General features: G+C 49.9%; 1 protein-coding gene and 1 pseudogene across 1 annotated transcript; one reads left to right on the top strand and one right to left on the bottom strand.

Moving 5' to 3' along the window:
• The first annotated feature begins 222 nt into the window (after positions 1 to 222).
• On the top strand, positions 223 to 13,955 carry LOC135971686 (uncharacterized). The gene is given in 10 exon segments (XM_073998436.1): positions 223 to 318; positions 6,953 to 7,081; positions 8,172 to 8,222; positions 8,311 to 8,404; positions 8,500 to 8,606; positions 9,996 to 10,054; positions 10,384 to 10,525; positions 10,849 to 11,301; positions 11,304 to 12,668; positions 13,328 to 13,955. Coding segments are annotated over 10 exon segments (2,559 nt in total). The 3' UTR covers positions 13,391 to 13,955.
• Positions 13,956 to 17,302: 3,347 nt separating this feature from the next.
• Positions 17,303 to 21,178, bottom strand: LOC141407360 (uncharacterized; annotated as a pseudogene).
• Between the last annotated feature and the right edge of the window lie 1,834 nt (positions 21,179 to 23,012).

Below are 23,012 nucleotides of genomic sequence, written 5' to 3'. Positions count from 1 at the left end.
TCTTAAGTAGCTGGAAATTTTTATAGCTCCACCAACCTGTTCTACCACATAATCATTAAGATTACAATTAAACTAGCTACTAAAACAAGGAAAATGGAACCAACAGAAAACTATACTAGGTTAATTTGTAAAGAAATTGCGTCAGAAATTGGTGGGTCTTGGTCTCACTGACTTCAAGAATGAAGTCGCAGACCCTCGCGCTGAGTGTTACAGTTCTTAAAGATGGCGTGTTCAGATGTTCGGATGTGTTTGGAGTTTCTTCCTTCTGGTGGGTTTGTGGTCTTGCTGGCTGCAGGAGTGAAGCTTCAGACTTTTGCGGTAAGTGTTACAGCTCTTAAGGCAGCTCATCTGGAGTTGTTCATTCTTCCCAGTGGGTTCATAACCTCACTGGCCTCAGGAGGGAAGCTGCAGACCTTTGCAGTCACCCTTATGGCTCATAAACGCTGTGTGGTTGCCACTGACTGGGGCAACCTGCTTTTATTCCCTTATCTGACCCCACCCACATCCTGCTGATTGGTCCATTTTACAGAGAGCTGATTGGTCCATTTTGACAGAGTGCTGATTGGTGCATTTACAATCCTTTAGCTAGACAGAGTGCTAGACAGAAAAGTTCTCCAAGTCCCCACTAGGTTAGCTAGTTACAGAGTACTGATTGGTGTATTTACAAACCTTGAGCTAGACACGGTGCTTATTGGTGCGTTTACAATCCCTTAGCTAGATGTAAAAGTTCTCCAACTCTGCCACTAGACTCAAGAGCCCAGCTGGCTTCACCTAGTGGATCCTGCACCAGGGCTGCAGGAGGAGCTGCCCACCAGTCCTGAGCCGTGCCTGCACTCCTCAGCCCTTCCGCGGTGGATTGTACCAGGTGCCACAGAGTGTGGGGGCGGTGCCCGTCGGGGTGGGGAGTGGGGAGGGTCTTGGATATGACGGGCTGCAGGTCCTGAGCCCTGCCCCATTGGGAGGCAGTTGAGGCCCAGCGACAATTCGAGCTGGTGGGCCGCCAGTGCTGGGGAACCTCCACAGCTGCTGGCCTCGATGCTAAGCCCCTCACTGCCCTGGGCCGACGGTGCCGGCCAGCCACTCCAAGTGTGGCCTTGCCTTCCCCGCCAGAACTAGCACTGGCCTGTGAGGTTGGCGTGCAGCCCAGGTTCCTGCCCAGGCCTCTCCCTCCACACCTGCAAAGAGAGGGAACTGGCTCCACCCTCGGCCAGCCCAGAGAGGTGCTCCCACAGTGCAGTGATGGGCTGAAGCGTTCTTCAAGTGCAGCCAGAGTGGATGCCGAGGCCGAGGAGTCGCAGAGAGTGAGGGCTGCTAGCACATTGTCACCTCTCAAAATGATAACTGCATAGTTTCTTTTAAAGAGACAGACCTTATTTTAAGGATTTTTACATTGAAGAATTCAAAAAGCAATAAATTTTTGGGAATTTGTTGATTTGCATTTAAAAGGAACTGCTGACAAAGATTCACTGGTAATAATCTGAACAAGTTGGAAAATACAGTCAACACTATTGAAACACTACTAAAATAATTCCAGGACATAGTTTTATTCCACAGAACAAAACTTCTCAGATGCTGTCCTTGATGTGAAAATTGACTGCTTCTTACTTTTTTTTTTTCCAGCTGCATCCATGTCCCTACAAAGGACGTGAACTCATCCTTTTTTATGGCTGCATAGTATTCCATGGTGTATATGTGCCATATTTTCTTAATCTGGTCATAACAGTGTCTTATATGTAAAATGCTGTTCTTGCCTTTCATTTCAGAATATACTTATTTAATGTGAATTTCTGGATTTTCATTTTATAGCATGTTTGTGTCATTAGTGAAACTGGAAAAGCAAAATACAAAACAAGCCTAAGATGAGAGTTCAAGTTGAGTTTGGAAATATCTGGAGTCCTATTGACATCCCCAGTAAAATTATCAATGTTCTAGTTCTATGGCCATCTGCTTAGGAGAGCTTTTTGTATGTATCTTCTAAGAATTGTATCTGTTTTGTAGTTTAATTTTGCCACTCAAAACATTCTGGTTTGTTGCTTTTTACACTTGTTATATACATTTTAAAAAGTAGAATCATAATATATGGTCCTTTGTCACTCACTATATTTTAAGCATGTTTCTGTGGCAGAAATATATCCTGGCATCATCATTTTTAATATCTGGGTGTATGTTAAGTGAATCATTGGCACCCCAGAGCTGAATTTCCTTCTATGTACATTTTAATGGACTCAAGTAAGTATTTTTGCACTGAATTCATACAGTAGAATTTCTAGAGGAAAATAATGTAAAACAGTTTTAAGATTTTTAAAAGAAATGTTCAAATTATCCTGTAGGAAAATTGGTTCAGTTTATACTCCCATCAACAGGGACAGAGCTCCAGGTTCCCCCTTCCATTTGTCATCTTTGCTGGTCTTTAGGCAGAAAATCTCATTGTTTTCATTACATTTCTTTGATTTCTAGTGCTTTTGAATCTTTTTCATATGCTTATAGGCCATTTTTATTACTGTGGGAAGTGCCAGTTTCTCCTTTGCTGATTTTCTGCTGGAAATCATTTTTTTCTCTGAGTAATTTAAAATTTTTCTTTATCGGCTAAGGATACAAACCTTTAATCTGTCATTGAGGTTACAAAGACTTTCTCCCAGTACGTAATTTGTCATTTCGCTTTATTTTTTGCTAGCCAAGCACCAATGTCACATTTCACTTAATTTTTATCCTGCTGCATGAAAAAATTTTAACTTAGTGATTTTACTGGAAACAGGAGCAGGACAGAATGTAATATCTAGATCTCGCTCTGTCATCCCAACTGGAGTGCAGTGGCTTGATCATAGCTACTGCAGCCTCAAACTCCTGGGCTCAAGTGATTTTCCCACCTCAGCCTCCCAAGTAGCTCTAGGACTACAGGTGTGTGCCGCCATGCCCAGCTAATTTTTAAATTTTTTGTAGAGATGTGAATTTGCTATGCTGCGCAGGCTGGTCTTGAACTCCTGACTTACCCCACCTTGGCTTGCCAATATGCTGGGAGTACAGGCGTGAACTACTGCTCCCAGCCAAGAGCTTACTGTTTTTGCTAGAGGTGTTCTTGGTATCTTTTTATATCTGAGGCTTTCATGCTAGTGCTGAAGTATTACACTCACCATCTGAGGTTTACAGGACTTTTGTTTTAATATTGAACAGAAGGACCTGTTTAGTGTTGCATCTTTGCAGGTAAACAAAATGTGCCTACCAGGACTCTGCTTTATATCCATTGAAAGCAAGAAGTGATACAGTAAAACTTTGCCTGGCTAGAAGCTTTGGGAGAATGGAGTGTTCTGGTTTAATTCTATTAACTTGGAAGGATGAAGGTGAAACAAATTCAAAACTTTAATTTCCTGTTGAATGCAATGTGAAAATATAGCCAGTGATTCCACCTTTCTTCTCTAGTAAGTTTCGACATTCAGATCTAGTTGGTCTTTTATCATAGAACTCCTAGTGTGCCTGAGTCTTACATTGTGAAGATCCTTTTCTAAAACTTTAGATGTAAGAGGATGTAAATGATACTGGATGAGATCAGGCTGGATGAGAACTGATATCTGTAAATATATGTTTTAGAAGAAATGTCTGATTGCCACTCGCTTTCTTATTGAACTCATAAAAGTAAAACACATTGGCTGGAGGGTGGAAGTAGGAAGGAGATTCATGTCTTTTAATTGCACGTCATTGTTTCATATCGAGACAGAACATATAGTATCCCTGGCTTTGGACCTACAGAAGGAAACACATTTTTCTATCTGCTGTATGCCAGCGGTTCCTGAACACCTGGAGGGCTTATTGCAGCATGGATTGCTGGGCCCTACTCCAGAGTTTCTGATTCATGAGGTCTAGGGTGGGCCTGAGAATTTACATTTATAAGAAGTTCCCAGGTGCTCCTGGTCCAGAGACTATAGTTTTGAGAGCCACTCTTATATACTAACTATAAATTGTAGAACTCTAGAAAAAAGCTTAGTTTCGTCTGGCATAAGCAGCACACAGGTAATGGAGCAAATCATGAAAAACTCAACCCTTGATCCCAGGTAGCAAGCACTACACAGTGACAGAACACAACTCTTGGTTTTCATGATTGCAAGTCATAGCCAATCACTGAGAGAGAAATTCAGTTTCATTTTCAGGGCTTAGAGAGGCCAGGTGATTCTAGAAAAATAGGATTTAGTGATTAACCTCATAAGAGTAGGAGTTATTTATGTCCTTTTTCACTCCCCCATCACTTAGCATTTAGCCTTACTTTAGAGGATCCTGTATTTGTTTTAAACTTGTAAAGACCTTTGAGTGTTTATTAAATGGAAAGCTTTCCGTGTGTGTGTGTGTGTATGTGTGTGTGTGTGTGTGTGTGTGTATGTGTGTGTGTGTATGTGTGTGTGTGTGTGTGTGTGTGTGTGTGTGTGTGTGTGTATGTGTGTATGTATGTATATGTATGTACGTATTTAGAGACAGAGTCTTGTTCTGTAGCCCAGGCTGAAGTGCAGTGGCATGATTTTGGCTCACTGCAACCTCCGCCTCCCAGGTTCAAGGATTCTCCTGCCTCAGCATCCCGAGTAACTGGGATTACAGGCACCTGCCACCATGCCCAGCTAGTTTTGGATTTTTCGTAGAGAAAGGGTTTCATCATGTTGGCCAGGCTGGTCTTGAACTCCTGAATTCAGGTGATCCACCTGCCCCAGCCTCCTAAAGTGCTGGGATTACAGGCATGAGGCACTGCGCCTGGCTCAAAAGCTTTGTGTTTTTAAAGATATTATACATGTTTCTTTTTAAAAAAAAAAAAAAACTTTAACAATAAAGTACGAGAGTAAGCTTTTCCAAAAAAGAGAAATCATTGTGATTATATTATCTTATTGGAATGTTGGATAATACAGTCTGCTTTATCAATTATCAAGCACACTATAAAATTCCATTTTCATAGGATTTGTACCTCAATTGAGGTAATACAGTTTTAAAGTTTTTAAAGTGAAAGCCAGCCCACCCCTCTCCTGGAGTGGGCGGGGACAGCGGTTGCAGGGACAGCTTTCCTTGTGACACCACAGGTCCTTCATGACACGCATCCTTTCTCTTTCATCTTTCTCATTGACCAATGGGCTTGAAGCATTAAGGCCACGCCCCTATTCTGCATTCTAGTGTGGCCCTGGTTACGCCTCCTCTGGCTCAGTCACACAGCTACCTGGTAGGTGACTGGAGGTGTATAGTTGTCCTTGCCTAGATCGTGCTGATGTGGCCCCAACCCCACCTCCCTACCCATCCCATGATGTCCAAAAGAAACCCGACAGAACAAATTGGCTGAGGCCAAGTAAAAGGTAAAACGCGCCAGGTTGCAGCACCCCAACCCAGCCCCAAGTCCCCTCTGACAGTTGAACTGCTGCCAGAGTCTGTGTCACTCCTGAGGCACACTGGGCTGGGTGCTCCCAAGTGCCTCTGGGTTCCCCACACCAAAATCTTGTGAGCCAGCCCACTCCCCTCATGAGTCCTTCCCCTGCCCTCGCCAGTCACCCCAGGGCGACTTTGAGCTGGTGACTCCTGGGGCTTCCCTCTCCACACTCTGCCCTTACCTTCTGCTATCCCAAACCCAACCTCCATGGGCTCTTTGGGCTCATGTCTCCAAGGACCTGGGTGCCCCAGAACCTGCCCTCATCAGTTGCCCCAGGGTGACTTTGGGCATGTGACTCCTTGGGCTCCCTGCTCCACATTCGGCCCTCACCTCCCACCACCTCAAGCCTGACCTCACTGGGCTCTTTGGGCTCCTGTCTCCAAGTACCTGGGTCCCAATCCAGCGACTCCCTCCCCAATCTCAAAGCGACAACTTGGGCATTGCTCTCATGTGTCCCCCCTGCCACTCCACTGAGGAGTGGAATGTAGTGATTTCACAGTCCCCCTAGGAACTATCATTATGGCCACGAGACCTGCCTTTGGTCTTAGGACCTGGTCCCCTAAGTATTTTTGCCCATTTCTGATTCCTCTTGTTGTAGCACAGGTTTCCAGCTGGATGGGGAATGGGGACCATGGGACCTAGGGGAGAGAGGTTTCAGGCTGCCTTACTTCCTTAACACAGACATTCACAGTGTGAAAAGGCTACACCTCCCCCATCAGTTCAACACATTGACAGTGTCAATGGGAGAACGGGTTTGGTTTGGTTTTCTCCCAGGCTTCTACTCTCCAGAGAGACTTTAACATTGTTTCTGAGTTCTCCACCTCAGACTTGAATTCTCCATTGTTCTGGGACCAGAGTGCCCCTCAGTCAGTGGTTGCTGCAGTGAGATCTGCCTATCTTCTGTGGAACAGATATTGGGAAACTGAACTTGACAGCTTGAATCTTCCTCATCTCATCTCCACCTGGGGTACTTTGAGTGCCACAGGATAAATGTGGGGCATCTTTCTGAAGCATCACTTTCCTTTGAGTCTACTGAGAGACAAAACATTAATGTACTTAGGGATGACAGTTACTTAGATTTATAAAAGTATACAAGACTTCTCTCTGAGAGGAGGGTTGGGTTGTCCTCTTTCTGTTAAATTCCCAGATTTCACAGAAAGGCTGCCTTCTGCCATGAGGATACATTAATATAAAGTTTGAGAGGTAGTGGTGCCCTTCTTCACACTAACAGACGTGTGAGGGTGTATGACTCTAAACCATTCCTGCCTACTTAATATTTGCTTTTTTACCTCTGCCTCTGGTTTTCATCCCTGGCAGCTGCTGAGTTGTGGCAAAATCACAGAGCTCAGAGCCAGAAGACTAAGTTTAAGTTCCATTATTGCCTTTTGTTCAGCCATGGTATCAATCCCTCTCAGTCACTAAGTGATTGTGACAACACTTCCTACAGTTGTTGGTGGCATTAAATGAGATGGTGCATAAGAGTATTTTGTATAAACTGTAATGCGGGATGTGACTGTAGGAGCTTGTAGTTCTCATGAGTATCACTGCTCTTCCTTTCCACAGTTGAGAGACTACCATCCCCAGGCCAACCCTAGTGTTGGTACAGGAGCAAGCGACACCAAAACGAAGAACATAAATAATGGTGCTAACCCTGAGACAACCACTTCTGGTGGTTGCCACTCACCTGAGGATGTGAGTCTTGGCTGGGAGGCTCCTGGGGACAGAGGGCCCAAGGGGTGGTGGAGGGTAATTGTTAAGATTGTGGAAGAACTCCCAGGCACTGCTTAAGAATTCTGGGTTTGAATCCTCTCCATTCTGCTGGTGATATGATTTAGGACAAATTGCTTAAGCTCTTTGGGCTTCATTTTTCACATCTGTAAAATAGGAGTGGTGTGGTTTTACTTACATTTGTGAAGTTTAAATGAGATTCGTCATTGCAGTTTTTATGTTAATCCCTAGTCCACGGCCTGCTGTAAACTCTCCTTCTCGGGCTTGCATTTCCTGAGGCAGAGTTAGAGAGTATCAGAGGTTTCTGTTAGCTCTGAGAGTCTGAGAATTAAAGGCCCACTAGAATGGAAACCTTGGGACTGAGGACTCCTGTCTGCCTTTTCCGTCCTATACTCCCGCTGTCAAGAACCGTCCCTGGCCCGTATGTGCTCAGTCAGTGTTTGTTGAATGAATGCACCTTTCTAAATCACAAGCTGGCAGAAGGGTGGCCTCTTCTCACACTCCATCTCTGAAGGTTTCTGTGACTGTCTTTTTGAGAGAATCTAGTTTCAGACTTTCAGTTCTGTGACTGTGGGCAAAACCCAACAAAGACCAAAATCCTTTATCTTTGGGAGTTGAGGAGAGTTTATCAGCTCGTGTTCCCATTGAGTCTGAGAACTTTGCCTTTAAAATCCATCCCTGGCCCCTGCCTACCACTTCCTGACCTGGGGAATAGAGTCGAAGGGGCCACCCTCAGTCACCTTCCTTTGACTCTCCCCACAGAAACAACAGAACCGAGCTCAGCTGGAAGAAGTAATGTGATTTCTTTGTTTGCTCACATGTCTGCTGGGTTTGGAGGACACTCAGCCATAGAGGCCCCAGTCTCCTCTTGCCCACTCCCAGCCTGGGGAAGAAGGCTCACCCCCCGGATCCCACCCCATCCACACAGGGTCCCTGATAACCTGGTCCCATGGGTGGGCCTGTCCTGGGGCAGTGGTGCCGTTCTGGGGGCATGTCTCTTGCTGTGCCATCTCTGCCTCCCCCTGGTAAGAGCTCTGTCTTCCTCTTTCTATAGGAAAAGAAGGCAAGCCACCAACATCAGGAAGCCCTAAGGAGGGAGCTAGAGGTGAGTGGAGGGTGTGAAGTTCCCTCCTGTCCTCTGGAGAAGGTTTCTTTGCTTCTCTTTCAGCACTTGCTTGTCTTTTCTCCCAAAGGCCCAGGTTCATACCATACGAATCCTTACATGTGAGAAAACTGAGCTTCAGACGGCACTCTATTACAGCCAGCGTGCTGTCCAGCAGTTGGAAGGTGGGAATCTGGCACCCGGTCATCCTTCAACTTGGCACTTTGACAGGCCTTTATGGGGAGTCCTTTGGGCCGCATCTGAATGTCTCTCATTCCAGGAGAGTCCAGGCATCTGGTCAGCCGCCTCCATGATTCATGGAAGTTTGCCGGAGAGTTAGAGCGGGATCTCTCTGCTGTCGCTACACAGAAGAATAAGGCTGACAGTGTGAGTCCAACCACCTGCCCCGTCCCCTGGGAACCCGGCTTCACAGATGGAGGAGTGAGCCTAAAAGTCCCTTCTGCAGGATGGAGTGTCCTGCCCAGAAGACAGCATGGCCATTTCTTGCTGCTTTTGTGTGTGGTGGTTAGAGGCAGCCTGGGGCTGAGTCGGCTGCTGTGGGTGAGTTGGGGGGTGCTGTGGGGAGTGAGCACTGGACATAGAGCTCGCAGGCCAAGTGCCCGCCCTGCCCATACTTGGCTGTGGCCTTGGCCAAGTCCCAAGTGGCGGTTAGGATACTGGTACCATAAAGGTACAGAAGAGTATGTTGAGTACGTTGTTATCTGTGTTGAGAGAAGGAGAACATGTGTGTGTGTGTATGTGTGTATGTGTATTATGGTAACATACAAAAAACATGTTTGTAAGGATCATAAAAATATCAGGAGAGAGGAAGAATGTGGGGGGAAATATTTCCCTTCCGTACTTTCCGAGTTTTGGACTATTCAAACGTATCATCCTTTCAAAAAGTCAACAAATGATTAATTTCCTCCTTCTTATCTGTGTCCCTACCCCAGCAAAAGAATGGGCTTAGAGAATCAGATATACCTGGGTGTTGAAGTACCAGCTGTAAGTGATCTTAGGCAAGCACTTAACCCTTAATACCCCATGTTTTTCATCTACACAATAGAGGTAATAATGGTAACCGTCTCCTATGGAGGTTGTGAGGATTAAATGGGACTGTTAGCGCAGTGCCTGGTGAAGCACTCAGTAAAGGTTCCAACAGTGGTAGTAATAACAGTAAGAACAATAGCAATACCATCTGATGTCTCTGGGCCCCTGCTAGCCAGCTATGAATTCAGTCTCTTTCCCTGTCTCTTCTACCTTTACTGAGTTCTTTGAAAAACAAATGAGGGCCAGGTGCTCTGGCTCATGCCTGTAATGCCAGCACTTTGGGAGGCCAAGGCGGGCGGATCATCTGAGGTCAGGAGTTTAAGACTAGACTGACGGACATGGAGAAACCCCATCTCTACTAAAAATACAAAGTTAGCCGGGTGTGGTGGCACATGCCTGTAATCCCAGCTAATTGGGAGGCTGAGGCAGGAGAATCGCTTGAACTCGGGAGGCGGAGGTTGTGATGAGCTGAGATTGCACCATTGCACTCCAGCCAGGGCAACAAGACTGAAAATCTGCCTGAAAACAAACAAAAAAAAGTAAGAAAGACTCAAAACAAAAAAAGAAAACCAAAGGAGACCCTGGGCTTGGAAGTGCCTTGAGAGCATGTCAGGTGTGACTGGGAGTGGGGAGTGGTGTGTGGAGTGGTCACGGTGGCTGTTGTTCCTGGTCGGCCAGCCGCTCCTCTGCCTGCTCTATCCTGACTTCACCTTTCTCTATTTGCAGTACATCGAGGAGTTAACAAAGGAGAGGGATGCCCTGAGTCTGGAACTGTACAGGAACACGTAGGATGGGGGATGGTGGGATGGGAAGTCTGGGGGCTCTTAGCGTGGGGGGTGTGCTGGGAGGTGGGGGTACAGGTGAGCATGGTGAGAGGCTCATACAGGTTTTCATGTGTGCACAGGGAAGCTCTAGTGCCAGCTGTGCCACTGACTCATGGGGTAGCCTCAGGCAACTCATGTCTTCTCTCTGGCCTGCCACCTGTGATTTTTAATTCCTGGAGTCCCTTCAAATGCCATGGTTCTGTGGTTGTGGGGTGAAAGTAGAGGGTTGATCACCAAAGCGGTCCTTTCTGTTCTTCGTTCATTGCTTTATCTACTGCCTCTGGCCATAGCATAACTGATGATGAGCTGAAGGAGAAAAATGCCGAACTACAAGAAAAACTTCGACTTGTAGAATCTGAGAAGTCTGAGATCCAGCTCAATGTAAAGGAGCTAGAAAGGAAGCTGGAGAGGGCCAAGCTCCTGCTGCCACAGGCAAGCAGCTACAGCCCCGGGGGTTGTGGGATCCCCGTCCGGCTGGGACCATGGTCTAGGATCATGCAGGGTATGGGGAGGCTCCAGTCAAGAGCTAGAAAATTGGGGTCCTTGTTCTGGTCCTGCCATAGAATCCTCTAGAGTGTGCTAAAAATCTACAAAGTGGGGCCCTGCCTGGGAATCAGAATCTCAGAGTTAGGGCTTAAAAATACATATTTTAAAGGATCATGGGTGAAAACCATTGTTTTATAGATTACATTTATATGACTATCCCATGAGTCTGTTTCCTTCTGAGGTTCAAACCAACACTTTCACTGTTCCAGCAGCAGCTGCAGGAGGAGGCTGACCACCTGGGTAAGGAGCTGCAGAGTGTGTCCGCGAAGCTCCAAGCCCAGGTGGAAGAGAACGAGTTGTGGAACCGCCTGTACCAGCAACAGGAGGAGAAGATGTGGAGGCAGGAGGAGAAGATACGGGAGCAGGAGAAGAAGATGCATGATCAGGAGGAGAAGATAAGGGAGCAGGAGGAGAAGATGCACACGCAGGAGGAGAAGATACGGGAGCAGGAGAAGAGGAGGCAGGAGCAGGAAGAGAAGATGTGGGAGCAGGAGGAGAAGATGCATGTGCAGGAGGAGAAGAGGCAGGAACAGGAGGAGAAGATATGGAGGCAGGAGGAGAAGATATGGGAGCAGGAGGAGATGTGGAAGCAGGAGGAGAAGATACAGGAGCAGGAGAAGAAGATGCACAAGCAGGAAGAGAAGATACAGGAGCAGGAGAAGAGAGGCAGGAGCAGGAGAAGAATATGTGGAGGCAGGAGGAGAAGATACGGGAGCAGGAGAAGATGTGGAGGCAGGAGGAGAAGATACGGGAGCAGGAGGAGAAGATACGGGAGCAGGAGGAGATGATACGGGAGCAGGAGGAGAAGATGTGGAGGCAGGAGGAGAAGAGGTACGAGCAGGGGGAGAAGATACGGGAGCAGGAGAAGATGTGGAGGCAGGAGGAGAAGATACGGGAGGAGGAGAGAAGATACGGGAGCAGGAGGAGAAGATGTGGAAGGCAGGAGGAGAAGATACGGGAGCAGGAGAAGAAGATACGGGAGCAGGAGGAGAAGATACGGGAGCAGGAGGAGAAGATGTGGAGGCAGGAGGAGAACATACAGGAGCAGAAGGAGAAGATGTGGAGGCAGGAGGGGAAGATGCGGGAGCAGGAGAAGAAGATACGGGAGCAGGAGGAGAAGATATGGGAGCAGGATAAGAAGAGGCAGGAGCAGGAGAAGAAGATACAGGAGCAGGAGGAGAAGAGGCGGGAGCAGGAGGAGAAGATGTGGAGGCAGGAGGAGAAGATGCACGAGCAGGAGGAGAAGATACGGGAGCAGGAGAAGATGTGGAGGCAGGAGGAGATATGTGAGCAGGAGGAGGAGAAGCGGGAACAGGAGGAGAAGATGTGCAGGCAGGAGGAGAAGATACACGAGCAGGAGGAGAAGATACGGGAGCAGGAGAAGAAGAGGCAGGAGCAGGAGGAGAAGATGTGGAGGCAGGAGGAGAAGATACGGGAGCAGGAGGAGGAGATGTGGAGGCAGGAGGAGAAGATGCACGAGCAGGAGGAGAAGATACGGGAGCAGGAGGAGAAGATACGTGAGCAGGAGGAGAAGAGGCGGGAGCAGGAGGAGAAGATGTGGAGGCAGGAGGAGAAGCTGCGGGAGCAGAAGGAGATAATGCAGGAGCAGGAAGAGATGATGCAGGAGCAGGAGGAGAAGATGTGTGAGCCGGAAGAGAAGCTCCGGGAGCAGGAGGAGAAGACGCAGGAGCAGGAGAAGATATGGAGGCAAGAGGAGAAGTTGCAGGAGCAGGAAGAAAAGCTGTGGGAGCAGGAGAAGAAGATGTGGGAGCAGGAGGAGAAGATGTGCAGGCAGGAGGAGAAGCTGCAGGACCAGGAGGAGAAGATGTGGAGGCAGGAGGTGAAGCTACGGGAGCAGGAAGAGAAGATGTGGGAGCAGGAGAAGATGATGCAGGAACAGGAAGAGAAGATGTGGAGGCAGGAGGAGAAGATGCGGAGGCAGGAGGAGAAGATGCGGAGGCAGGAGGAGAAGATGCGGGAGCAGGAGTCGAGGCTGTGGCAGCAGGAGAAGAAGATGCAGGAGCAGGAGGTGAGGCTACAGGAGCTGGAGGAGAGGCTGGGGGAGCTGGGGCAGAAGGCCGAGCTTTGGGGGAGCAGGCGGAGGTGGGTGCAAACCCTGGAGATCATACAGAGCGAACTCACCACAACTTAGCAGATGGTGGTTGGCTCCCTCTGCTTTTCCACCAGTCTGTGGCCTACAGTTTAAATGGCAGGAAGAAGGGTGTGACATTTGAGGCTGCGGAGGGAGGCATGGGCCTCTAGGCAAGGGAGGCAGTCACTTAGAGACCTGGAAGAAGGGGCCAGGGGCCAGGGTCCTGGGCAGATGACAGAACCCCACAGTGCCCTCGCCACCCTGTTTATGGGCCCAGAATCTGGAAGCCAGCCACTACCTACCCTGACGCCTATCCTGCAAGTTTAGCTGAAGAGCCAAGAGGCTCAGAGTCTGCAGCAGCAGCGAGACCATTCCCTGGGTCCCCTGCAGCAGTACGTGGCCGCCTATCAGCAGCTGGCCTCTGAGAAGGAGGCTCTGCCCAGCTGCAGCAGCAGGAAGCTCAGGGCAAAGCGGTGGCCGAGGTGGCCCCCCAATAGTTGCAGGAGACCCAGTTGAAGGAGCTGATGAGGGTGGGACCCCGAGGGGGATGACCTGGCAGCCTCCGTGCCTTCTCACTCTCTTTTCTGGCCCCTTAGGAGCACCTGGAAGCTGCCATCTACCGAGCACATGACAAGAAGGCAAAAACAATAAACATGTAAAACCCGGCAGCAAGGCCTGGAGAAGAGTCAGCTGCCATGTGACTGTTTAGAATATAGTCTGAGCCCAAACCTGAAAAAAAAAAACCAAAAATTTATTTATTTTAAATTGAGGCAAAATACTGGTCAGGCACGGTGGCTCATGCCTGTAATCCCAGCAATCTGGGAAACTGAGGTGAATGGACCACCTGAGGTCAGGAGTTCCAGACCAGCCTGGCCAATACAAAAATTAGCCGGGCATGGTGGCACATGCCTGTAATGCCAGCTACTTGGGAGGCTGAGGCAGGAGAATTGCTCGAACCTGGGAGGCAGAGGTTGCAGTGAGCTGAGATCGTGCCACTGCACTCAAGCCTGGGTGACAGAGCGAGACTCCGTCTCCAAAAAAAAAAACAAAAAAACAAAAAAACAAACAAAAAAAAATAACAAAAAATATTTCTTCCTTATCTTCCTTACATGTATGTTTCTATTGGTTTTTTTCTTGTATATTTCTATTGTTTTTTTTCTTGTTCTTTCTCATTTAGTCTTGTCTTGTCTTACGGCGTTCCTAGTAAACTTTTATCTGCCTCCAGAGAGTATTGACTTTGACTTTATGGCACACAATTGGAGTAAGCGCAGATCACCTTCGTGTAGTTTGGGACTAAGCTGGTTCAAAGCAGGCCTTAGTTTTTGTGACGGTTGGTCTATTTTTTATTCATTTGGACTCCTAGGGGTGGCCCTTCCAGGGTCCCCACCAAGGTCCCATCTCCTTACTGGGACCCAAATTCTCATGAGGTCATTTCAGCCCTGTGAGTGCCAAACATTCAGCTAGGCTCTCCAGCCTCTTAACCACCACTTCAGACTCAGTTTCTTAACCTCTTAGCCCTCTACTGTTCACCAATCTCCAATGTGGGAAAAGTACTACAGACTGTCGGGGTCACCTCCTAGGCCTGGTCACTCAAGTCCTGACTGAGGTCTCCAATTACCTTCAAACAGTTGTTTTTGGTGGTGGGGGAACATTTTTGTCCAGTTTCTCTTAACTGCTTTTATGGGGAGGCTAATCTATAACAAGCTACCTGCCTTTAGTGAAAGTTGAAAACCGTCATCTGTCTTTTTTTTTCTTTTGAGATGGAGTCTCGCTCTGTTGCCCAGGCTCTAGTGCAGTGGCGTGATCTCTGCTCACTGTAACCTCCGCCTACTGGGTTCAAGCAATTCTCCTGCCTCAGCCTCCCGAGTAGCTGGGATTACAGGCATGTGCCACCATGCCTGGCTAATTTTTATATTTTTAATAAAGACAGGATTTCACCATGTTTTCCAGGCTGGTCTCGAGCTCCTGACTCAGGTGATCTACCCGCCTCAGTCTCCCAAAGTGCTGGGATTACAGGCGTGAGCCACTGTGTCTGGCCCATCTGTCTTTTAAAAAATGTTTTAAATTTGAAGTATAATTTATATTCAGTGAAATGCACAGATCTGGTATATATTTTCATCAATTTTAATAAATGCATTACCCATGTATCCCACCTCCTTTGAAGATATAGAACATTCCTATCATCCAGAAAGTTCTCCTGTGCTTTAACCCCGTCCGGCACTCCCCCAGCAGCTGATGAATGTGCTGAGGACATTGGTACAGGATTCTGGCCTCCCCAAAAGAGCTGCTTTGACAAACCTGCTTGCCTTACCCAGCACTAAGTCCCTGCCTGCTCTCTCAAGATTTCCATCTTTAAACTGGTTGTACCTATAACCCTCCCTCGTTAAGTCAATAGATAAACAAACCCTGAAAAAAACACCCCTTCCTGGCCCAGCAGCCACAGCCTAATCTTTCCTGTATCCCAAACTATCAGACATGTCACTCGCCAGCTGGTTCACCCTCACTAGGGTGGCAGCTGTACAGGAGCAGCTGGGCTGACCCGTTAAGCAAGAAGCCAATAGCTGGACAGTGACACTCAGACCCCAGCCTGGGTGAGCCTGGCTGAAAGCCCCCTTCTTTCTGGTCTGACTGTGGGGAGAGGGGGCGGAGCATCCACAACTCTACTGCCCTCCGCATCCTTCAGCTGTGCTTCCTCCTGGGAGACGGAGCTGTTCATTCATTTGGCCAAAGCCTTCTTGAGGGCTGTAGGTTTGACAGGCTGGGTGTGTGGGGGCCACCGTGCTAGAGAGAGAGGCTGGTGTGTCAGAAGGCAGCCACCTGGCCAGAGGAGGGTCAACCCCCTTGGTGACCTCCTTCCCCTGGCTGGACACAGCGCCCTGCACTCTCCACATATGACTGCTCCCCTCAGAGCCGCTTCCAGGGGAGGCGTTCTAACCCTGTGGGTGGGGACACTGTGTTAGTTTACAGTGGGCCATGGCTCCCTCTGACATCTCCAACTCAGAGGCAGTGGAGAGAAGATGAGAAATTCCCTGCACCTCCTCCCTCAGCACCCACCTCTGCACACATCCACATATGGAGACCCTGACGGTGGTCCCTGGGAGTGCCGCCACCTGCGCCTCCTTTCCATGCCTGCAGCAACCACGCCCACTCTCCAGACCCTCACCCACCTGGCTCAGTAGGGGCTGCACTGCCTGGGGTCCTGCCCCTATACCTGGGCCTCTGTACCCATCAGTTCCCCCAGTCTGGTTCTTATTTCCCCCAACAAGTAGGGAGCCTGTAAGGTCACCTGCTGAGCAAGCTGGGGGAGAGAGTAGGGCGGGGCTGGGAGGATGAGGAGAAGAAGCTTATAGTCATGCTGGAGACTCAGTGGACCAGAGTCTATGCAGGCCCATTGGCTGCCTAGCCAGTGGTGATCCCGCTCCCACCCTCACTTCTTTTTTGTTAACAAAACCGTGGACTCATTAAATATTGGACACCTATAAACCTCATGGACCCTCCTCCAGCCTCCCCGCCATGTATTGGTGAATCTAAGTCAACTCTAGTCATTTCATTCCTCTGGACACTGCCTGGGGCTTGGGCATGAGCTGCCTCTTCACCTGAGCCTGAGCCACACGTGTCCTCTGCACCTACCAACTGATGCACTGGGCCAGGGAGTGCTCCGTATCGATGGAGATGAGCTGTGAGGAGCTGGTGGCTGGGCGGATCAGGTTGTTGTAATGTGTTTTGTTCAGAGGGTCGTCCATCAGCTTCTGCTCGGCATGGACCATGCAGCAGTCCCCTGGCTAAACACACAGACATGCTGGGCCCTTGTGCAACTGTCCCCCACTGCAGCTGACAGCTATGAAGCGGGAGCTGAGAGGGCCAGGGAGCACAGGTACCCCAAGGGCCGGCTGAAGCAGTGAAGATGCTGGGGGGTCTGGCCCTCCCTGGGAACTTCAAATGACATTCATGACAGAGCTCAGTTACCTCCTCCCATGCCTCACCTCTTCCTCCTCCTCCTCCCTCGATCAATGAACAGCATCCCACGCTCCACACATCTGAGACAAAACTGGGTGTCTCTTCCAGACTCCTCCCTCAGTTCATCCAAGTGGCCACCAAGTCCTGTCTGTCCTCCCATCTCCACGGCTACAGCCATGTCCCTGCCTCCCCCGCCCTGTCCACCTTCTGGTCTCCCCACCCGCACTCTGTCCCCGCCATCCATGTGCCATACAGTGGCAGACTGGTCTTTCTACAGCACACTGGACTAGCGCCCTTCCCTGCGCACAGCTCTCAGAGCTGGAGGTGGAGTTGAAACTCATGGTTTGGCATTCAGAGCTCTTTCCCCCTCGGCACTGGCTTATCCAGAGCGCTCACAGTGCGGGGCAGGAGCCCCTGACTCAAATGTGGGTGTGGTGCACAACTGGGTCATAGGCTTTCCCTAAGAAGAGACAGGACTGAGATGCGGAGCTTTTCTGGGTTCAGAGTTAGACCCACAGAGTGCAAGGTTTCTCCGAGACACCAAATGGAGGGTCCAGCTGGCAGCTGGCTCCTGGTCTGGAGTTTCAAGGAGAGGTGTCAGCTCAGAGCCACATTTAATAGCCAGCTGAAATGCAGCCTCCTGCAGGGAGCTCCTGGAGCTTCCACAGCCTCAGATCTGCCCCTCTGCATACCCCAGAGCCCTTGCCAAGTGGCGTTTGGTTCTTCATGTCATCTCCCTCCCATGTCCGGGAGTAAAGGTGAGGTGCAGGGACTTGAGCTTGTGTACTCTGGTGTCTTAATGGAGAATGTGTCAAGTAGAGTGGAGGTGGCTTGGAAAGAGGGAGACCCAGAGGAGAGTGAAGGACACTGACCAGGCGAGCCTGGGAGCAGGAAAAGAGATGAGCGTGAGCAGAGGAAACTGCTGGGGCGGGGAGCGGATGGGAGGATCAGGGAATGAGGGGGCTGGAGAGGTGGGGGTAGGGATGCTGGCGAGGGGCTTCCTGGCTTGCCAGGCTCAGGAGTCGGTTACATCCTCCCACAAGGGCCAGCTCACCTGGTCGCCCCAAAGACCTCCCTTTTTGAGGTGAGACTAGAGGGCCCAGAGCACAGATGACCCAACTGATCAGGACAGAGGTGGACTCAGGTGGGTGCTGGGCTGGACTCCTGGCCGTGGGGAGCAGCCGCCACCCTGCCTACTGTGTCCACTTTCCAACTCGCTGCCCATCTGAGGAGATGCAATATTGGGCACCTTGTGAAACGTGCTCCTGGTGCACCTGCTGCCTGCTGCCCCTCCTGCAGAGTGCCCGGGCTCTCCAGAGGGGATTCCTGTGGAGGCTTGGCCTAGATTCTGAGTCCTGCCTCTCACACCCGGGGCTGCTACCCCAGAGGCCAGCTGCTTGAGTACCCTGGAAGCCAGTCTGTAGCCCCAGGCTACAGCTGGGTCCATCCCACAGCCCTTCTTTAGTGCATCTATTTGGACTGACTGGTCATTTCATAGAGAGGGGTATGTCTTGCCCCAGCTCATCTGGCATGTCTAAAGCAGCTGTGGAGTCAGAATCTGCAGCTCCCAGCCCCCAGCCCTGCAATAGTAGGAGAGGCTGGACCCACATCTCTGAAGTCCCACCGGGCTGGTGTGAGTGGGTTCCCAAGTCCAGGCCTGCTCTGCAGGCTGTGGGGCTCATGCATCAGCTCTGCGCCCACCTGATGTGCTCAGGTTGCTCACCTTTGGGCCTGTCCTGCCTCTCAAGCATTCAGTTGACCCCGCGGGCCCCTCCCTCATCTTGACCACCAGCTACAGGCTCTGACTTAGAGGTTCACAGAACCTTAGACCATTTGGCCCCCTCCCCCATTTCTCAGCTGAGGAAACTGAGATCAAAGAGGGGAAGCAACTTTCTCCAGGACTCCCAGCAAGTCAGAGGCAGAACCGGATCTAGGAACCTCTTCTCAACAGAGATTCTCCCTGTCCCCTGAGCCTTTTTTAGTGCCTCATTAACTTCCCTGTAAGGAGACTGCCCTGCTGAGGCTGGAAATGGTGCTGTCCAGGGCGGTGTGTGCCCGTGACTGTGCCTGTGTTTCTACTTGTGAGTGGGTATGGGGGTGGGGATGAGGGGTGGGAATAAACGGCAGGGATGCTGGGGCTGGAATGCACTCCGCCTCACCCCAAAAAGGGGCGCAGGAGAGCCCAGCCAAGCACAGCACATGCTTCCACTTTCCAATCTGCTGAATGACTCTGAGGCTGGATGGGCTCAGAAGACAGGGAAGAGGCCTTTCCCCACAGATGACAGGGGGGCCCAGGATGGGCGGAAGCTTCTGCTGCAGCTTTGGGGGTCACATCCCAGCCCACAGGCTGACAGTTAAGCAGAGAAGCCGCCTCTAGGGGTCAGTCATGATCTAGTGATTCTGATGAGGAGGGGGCCCCACCAGCCTCTGTCCAGGGTCTTGTCTGGAAAAACTGCTCCCTGGCAGAAATGGGCTGATAATTTGAGAGGAAGCCATAGCTGAAATTCTAAACTGTGTGAGTGTGTGTCCAGTTTGAAAAAGCATATCCGACTTCAACATTTATATTGAAAAAATGGAAAGCTATTCCCCTTGTTTTGGAATACAAACTACAGAAAGCAACAGTTCACAGAATCTTGTTGGAAATGTCACATTCTACATCTGGAAAGGCACAGTGACTTTCACCTGGGGTGTGTGTCCTTTACTGCGGAAGGATGAGTTTAGTGAAAGGCAGCTATGAATTTACCTTTTATAAAAAGCTTGCCATATACTACTAGTGCTTTTCAATCATGTCAGAATCACCCAGATGCCTGGGTAAATGCAAATTCCCAGGCTTCATTGCCAGAGACTCTGGTCCTGTGAGCCTAGGGTGGGGCCCGGAAATCTCTATGGGGTGGTGCAGGCTGCCCCAGGACCACACCTAAGAAACACTGCAACTGCCCCCCACACACATCCAAGTCCCCAAATATGTACGCAGGCATCTCATCTCATAGAACAGATAGGGAAACTGAGGTCCAGAGTGGGGAAAGAAATGGCACAGGGTCACCCAGCAAGTAGTAGCAGAGCCACGACACACCCACTGCCTGCGGACACCATCTCTGATGACAGCTCCACCTCCCTTCAGGAGCCTTGCCCACCCCCACCCCTACCTCCTGCTGCCCCTATGGTGGGTCTCTGTCCAAGGAAGATGTAGCCCTGGTCCTCTAGGCTGACTGGGGCTCAGAGGAAAAGCTTGGCCCAGAGTGTAGGAGCTAGAAGGGTCCTTGGAATTCAGGTGGGGAAACTGAGGCCCAAAGAAGGGAGTCTTCAGATTTGAAGTCTGTCTGGAGAAGGGCTGGGTCCCCTTCCTGAGTGGTAGGTTTGGCTTCACCAGCCTGGCCCTCAGTTAATCTGGCTGTCCAGGCGGGCCACACCTCGGGGTGGGTGACCAGAGGCGGTGGTGCCATAAAACACGTTTCCTGGGAGATCCACCCACAAAGTCCAAAACATTCCAGGGCTGGTGATTTGGGCACGCCCCCTTCCCTCCCAGCCCCGTTTCCCCATCTCTACAATAGCTGTGTTGGAGGAGATTTCTCTCTGAGACTGAGCTGCAGATGTTCTCCCGGGTGCCCACACCGCCCAGGTTGCTGGCTCCTCTGTGCCCACTCTCCAAGACAGTCACCTATTAGGTGAGGAAGGAGCCTCAGCCCTATTGGGAACAGGAGCCAGTGCACCCCCAGCCTCCCAGACCACTGGGGATGACCTGGGTTGCCTGAAAAGCCGGTGCCATCCAGTGCCACTGCCCAGGACACAGACACCCACCAGGGACGTTGGCCCTGGCCATCTCAGTGGCTCTGAGAAGAGGCGGCCCTCACTCCAAACCTCACAGAGCCACCCACACCTTCCCTCAGCCCAAAGAGGCTTTTAGGGAAATGAATCATCTCAAGTTCATACCCATGGGGTTGCTGAAAGAAAAGACAGCGTGGGGTGAGCTGGCGCGAGGGAGGGCTGCTCGGTGCCGACTTTGCAGGGAGGGCACTTAGGAAAAGGGACTGCAATCTGAGAGGGTGAGTAGCTCAGGGTTAAGGGGAGGAGATAGAGCTGGAGTGATCTGGCCTCATCGTCCTCCTTGGGCCTCCCAGCCTGGGCTCAGATGATTCAAGGGAGCAAGCACCTCCCTCTCCCAGCCAGGGAGTTCTCACCACGTTTTGGAATCAGTACCATTCCCTTGGGGGCTGGAGGGCAGCCCCCACCTCCAGACCTGGCTGGAACTGCTGCCTCCATTCTGGATCCAAAAGAACCTCTAGTAGCTTCTCCATCTCCCTCGAAGGCCAGCCCCCCTCCTCCCCAGTGAGGGCCCCAACAGCAAATCTGACAACTGGAGGAACAAGGCAGGAAGGGCAGGGTCTGAGGGAGTGACCACCTTCAAAGGGCCGCTCGGCCACCTTCTCTCCAGGACTCTCAGGCTTGCTTTCATATCGCTCCCTTGACATCCTTTTGCTATAATCTGGCATGTAGACAGACAGATGGTCTTTAAAAGAAACAACGCTGTTGACATGGAGCAGACGTCCCCTTTGGGATGGTTTGGAGAAGTTAGGGTTGAGGGCATCCTCTCCTCTGCAAACTGCAGCAGTAATAGATGAGATATATAAAGTAAATAAAGGCCATGTGCGGTGGCTCACGCCTATAATCCCAACACTTTGGGAGGCCAAGGTAGGCGGATCACCTGAGGTCAGGAGTTGGAGACCAGCCTGGCCAACATAGTGAAACCCTATCTCAACTAAAAATATAAAAATTAGCCTGGCGTGGTGGTGCACACCTGTAGTCCCAGCTACTCAGGAGGCTGAGGCAGGAGAATCACTTGAACCCGGGAGGCAGAGCTGGCAGTGAACCGAGATCCTGCCACTGCATTCTAGCCTGGGCGACAGAGTGAGACTCTATCTCAAAAAATTAAAATTAAAATTAAAAATTAAAAAGACAAGCCCAGGCTGGAAAATAAGTTAATAATCTCCATGAATGAAAGGCAGAAAAGAAATGCAAAGTAGTTGTAGGCTGAAGAGCCTGGACCCTGCTGGGCTTTGGAAACCAAAGACAATGCCAGGTCTTTTGGGATAAAGGGACCAAATGACTCCTAGCTGGAAGCTGGGAACTTGGGTGTACCCCAGTAACTGAAAGGATGTTGGCCAGGAGTGGTGGCTCATGCCTATAATCCCAGCACTTTGGGAGGCTGAGGTGGGTGGATCACCTGAACTCAGGAGTTGGAGACCAGCCTGGCCAACTCCTGGCCTACCCAACAGGGTGAAACCCCGTCTCTACTAAAAAACACAAAAAAGTTAGCCAGGTGTGGTGGCGGGTGCCTGTAAACCCAGCTACTCGGGAGGCTGAGGCAGGAGAATCGCTTGAACCCGGGAGGCGGAGGTTGCAGTGAGCTGAGATCATACCACTGCACTCCAGCCTTGGCAACAAGAATGAGACTCCATTTCAAAAAAAAAGAAAGGATGCTGGAGGGTGGGGGAGTCTGCTGCTGATCCGTGGTCTGTATCCCCGGCTTTATGGGATGTATACCTCCCCAATGTCCCCAGGACAGGAGCTTGCAAATGTTGTACATCCTGGAGGCCACTGCAAAACTGTTAAAGTCAGTCTAGCAAAGGGGATAGGATGAAATAGGTTTTTATAAAAATTTGACTTTTTTAAAAATAAAAGTAAAAGAAGAGCGATCTAATTATCTATCGAGAATAATATAATCTTGGTATGAAACCGGAACAAGGATGTACAAGAACAGTTCACGGTAGAACAGTCTGAATGACGAGTCTTTGTCACAGGGAGAGGGCACAGGGCAGTGCTTAGCGCTCGGCCTCTGGAGCCAGGCAATCCGGATTTGTACTCCTGCTGCCACTGCTTATCTCTCCTGTGACCTTAGGGAAAATGACTTGCCTTCACTGTGCCTTAACTCCCTGGTAGATAAAGGGGGAAATAACCTTTACAATAAGCCTTCTAGGATGAAATGAAATAACTCAAGGAAACTAACTTAACAATACTCAGAACATAGAAAAAATATGTTAGCTATTATTGACTTTTATGAACATGAATTCCAAAATTTTAAATAAAATAATACCAAGTCAAATACAGCAATGTACACACACACACAAATAATGCATCATCGTGAATTAGGTTTTATCACAATAATGCAAGGGCAGAGTCAACATCAGATAATGCACTATTAGCATGCTAGCATATTTTTTTTTTTTTTTAGACAAGGTCTCACTGCCACCCAGGCTGGAGTGCAGTGTTAAGATCTTGGCTCACTGCAACCTCCACCTCCCTGGCTCAAGCAATCCTACCCCCAAG

The sequence above is a fragment of the Macaca fascicularis genome, chromosome 7 (assembly GCF_037993035.2).
Source record: "Macaca fascicularis isolate 582-1 chromosome 7, T2T-MFA8v1.1".
In the NCBI taxonomy this organism is placed as follows: Eukaryota; Metazoa; Chordata; class Mammalia; order Primates; family Cercopithecidae; genus Macaca; species Macaca fascicularis.
Note: the sequence above shows the minus strand (reverse complement) of the source record. Positions and strands in the feature narration are given on the sequence as shown.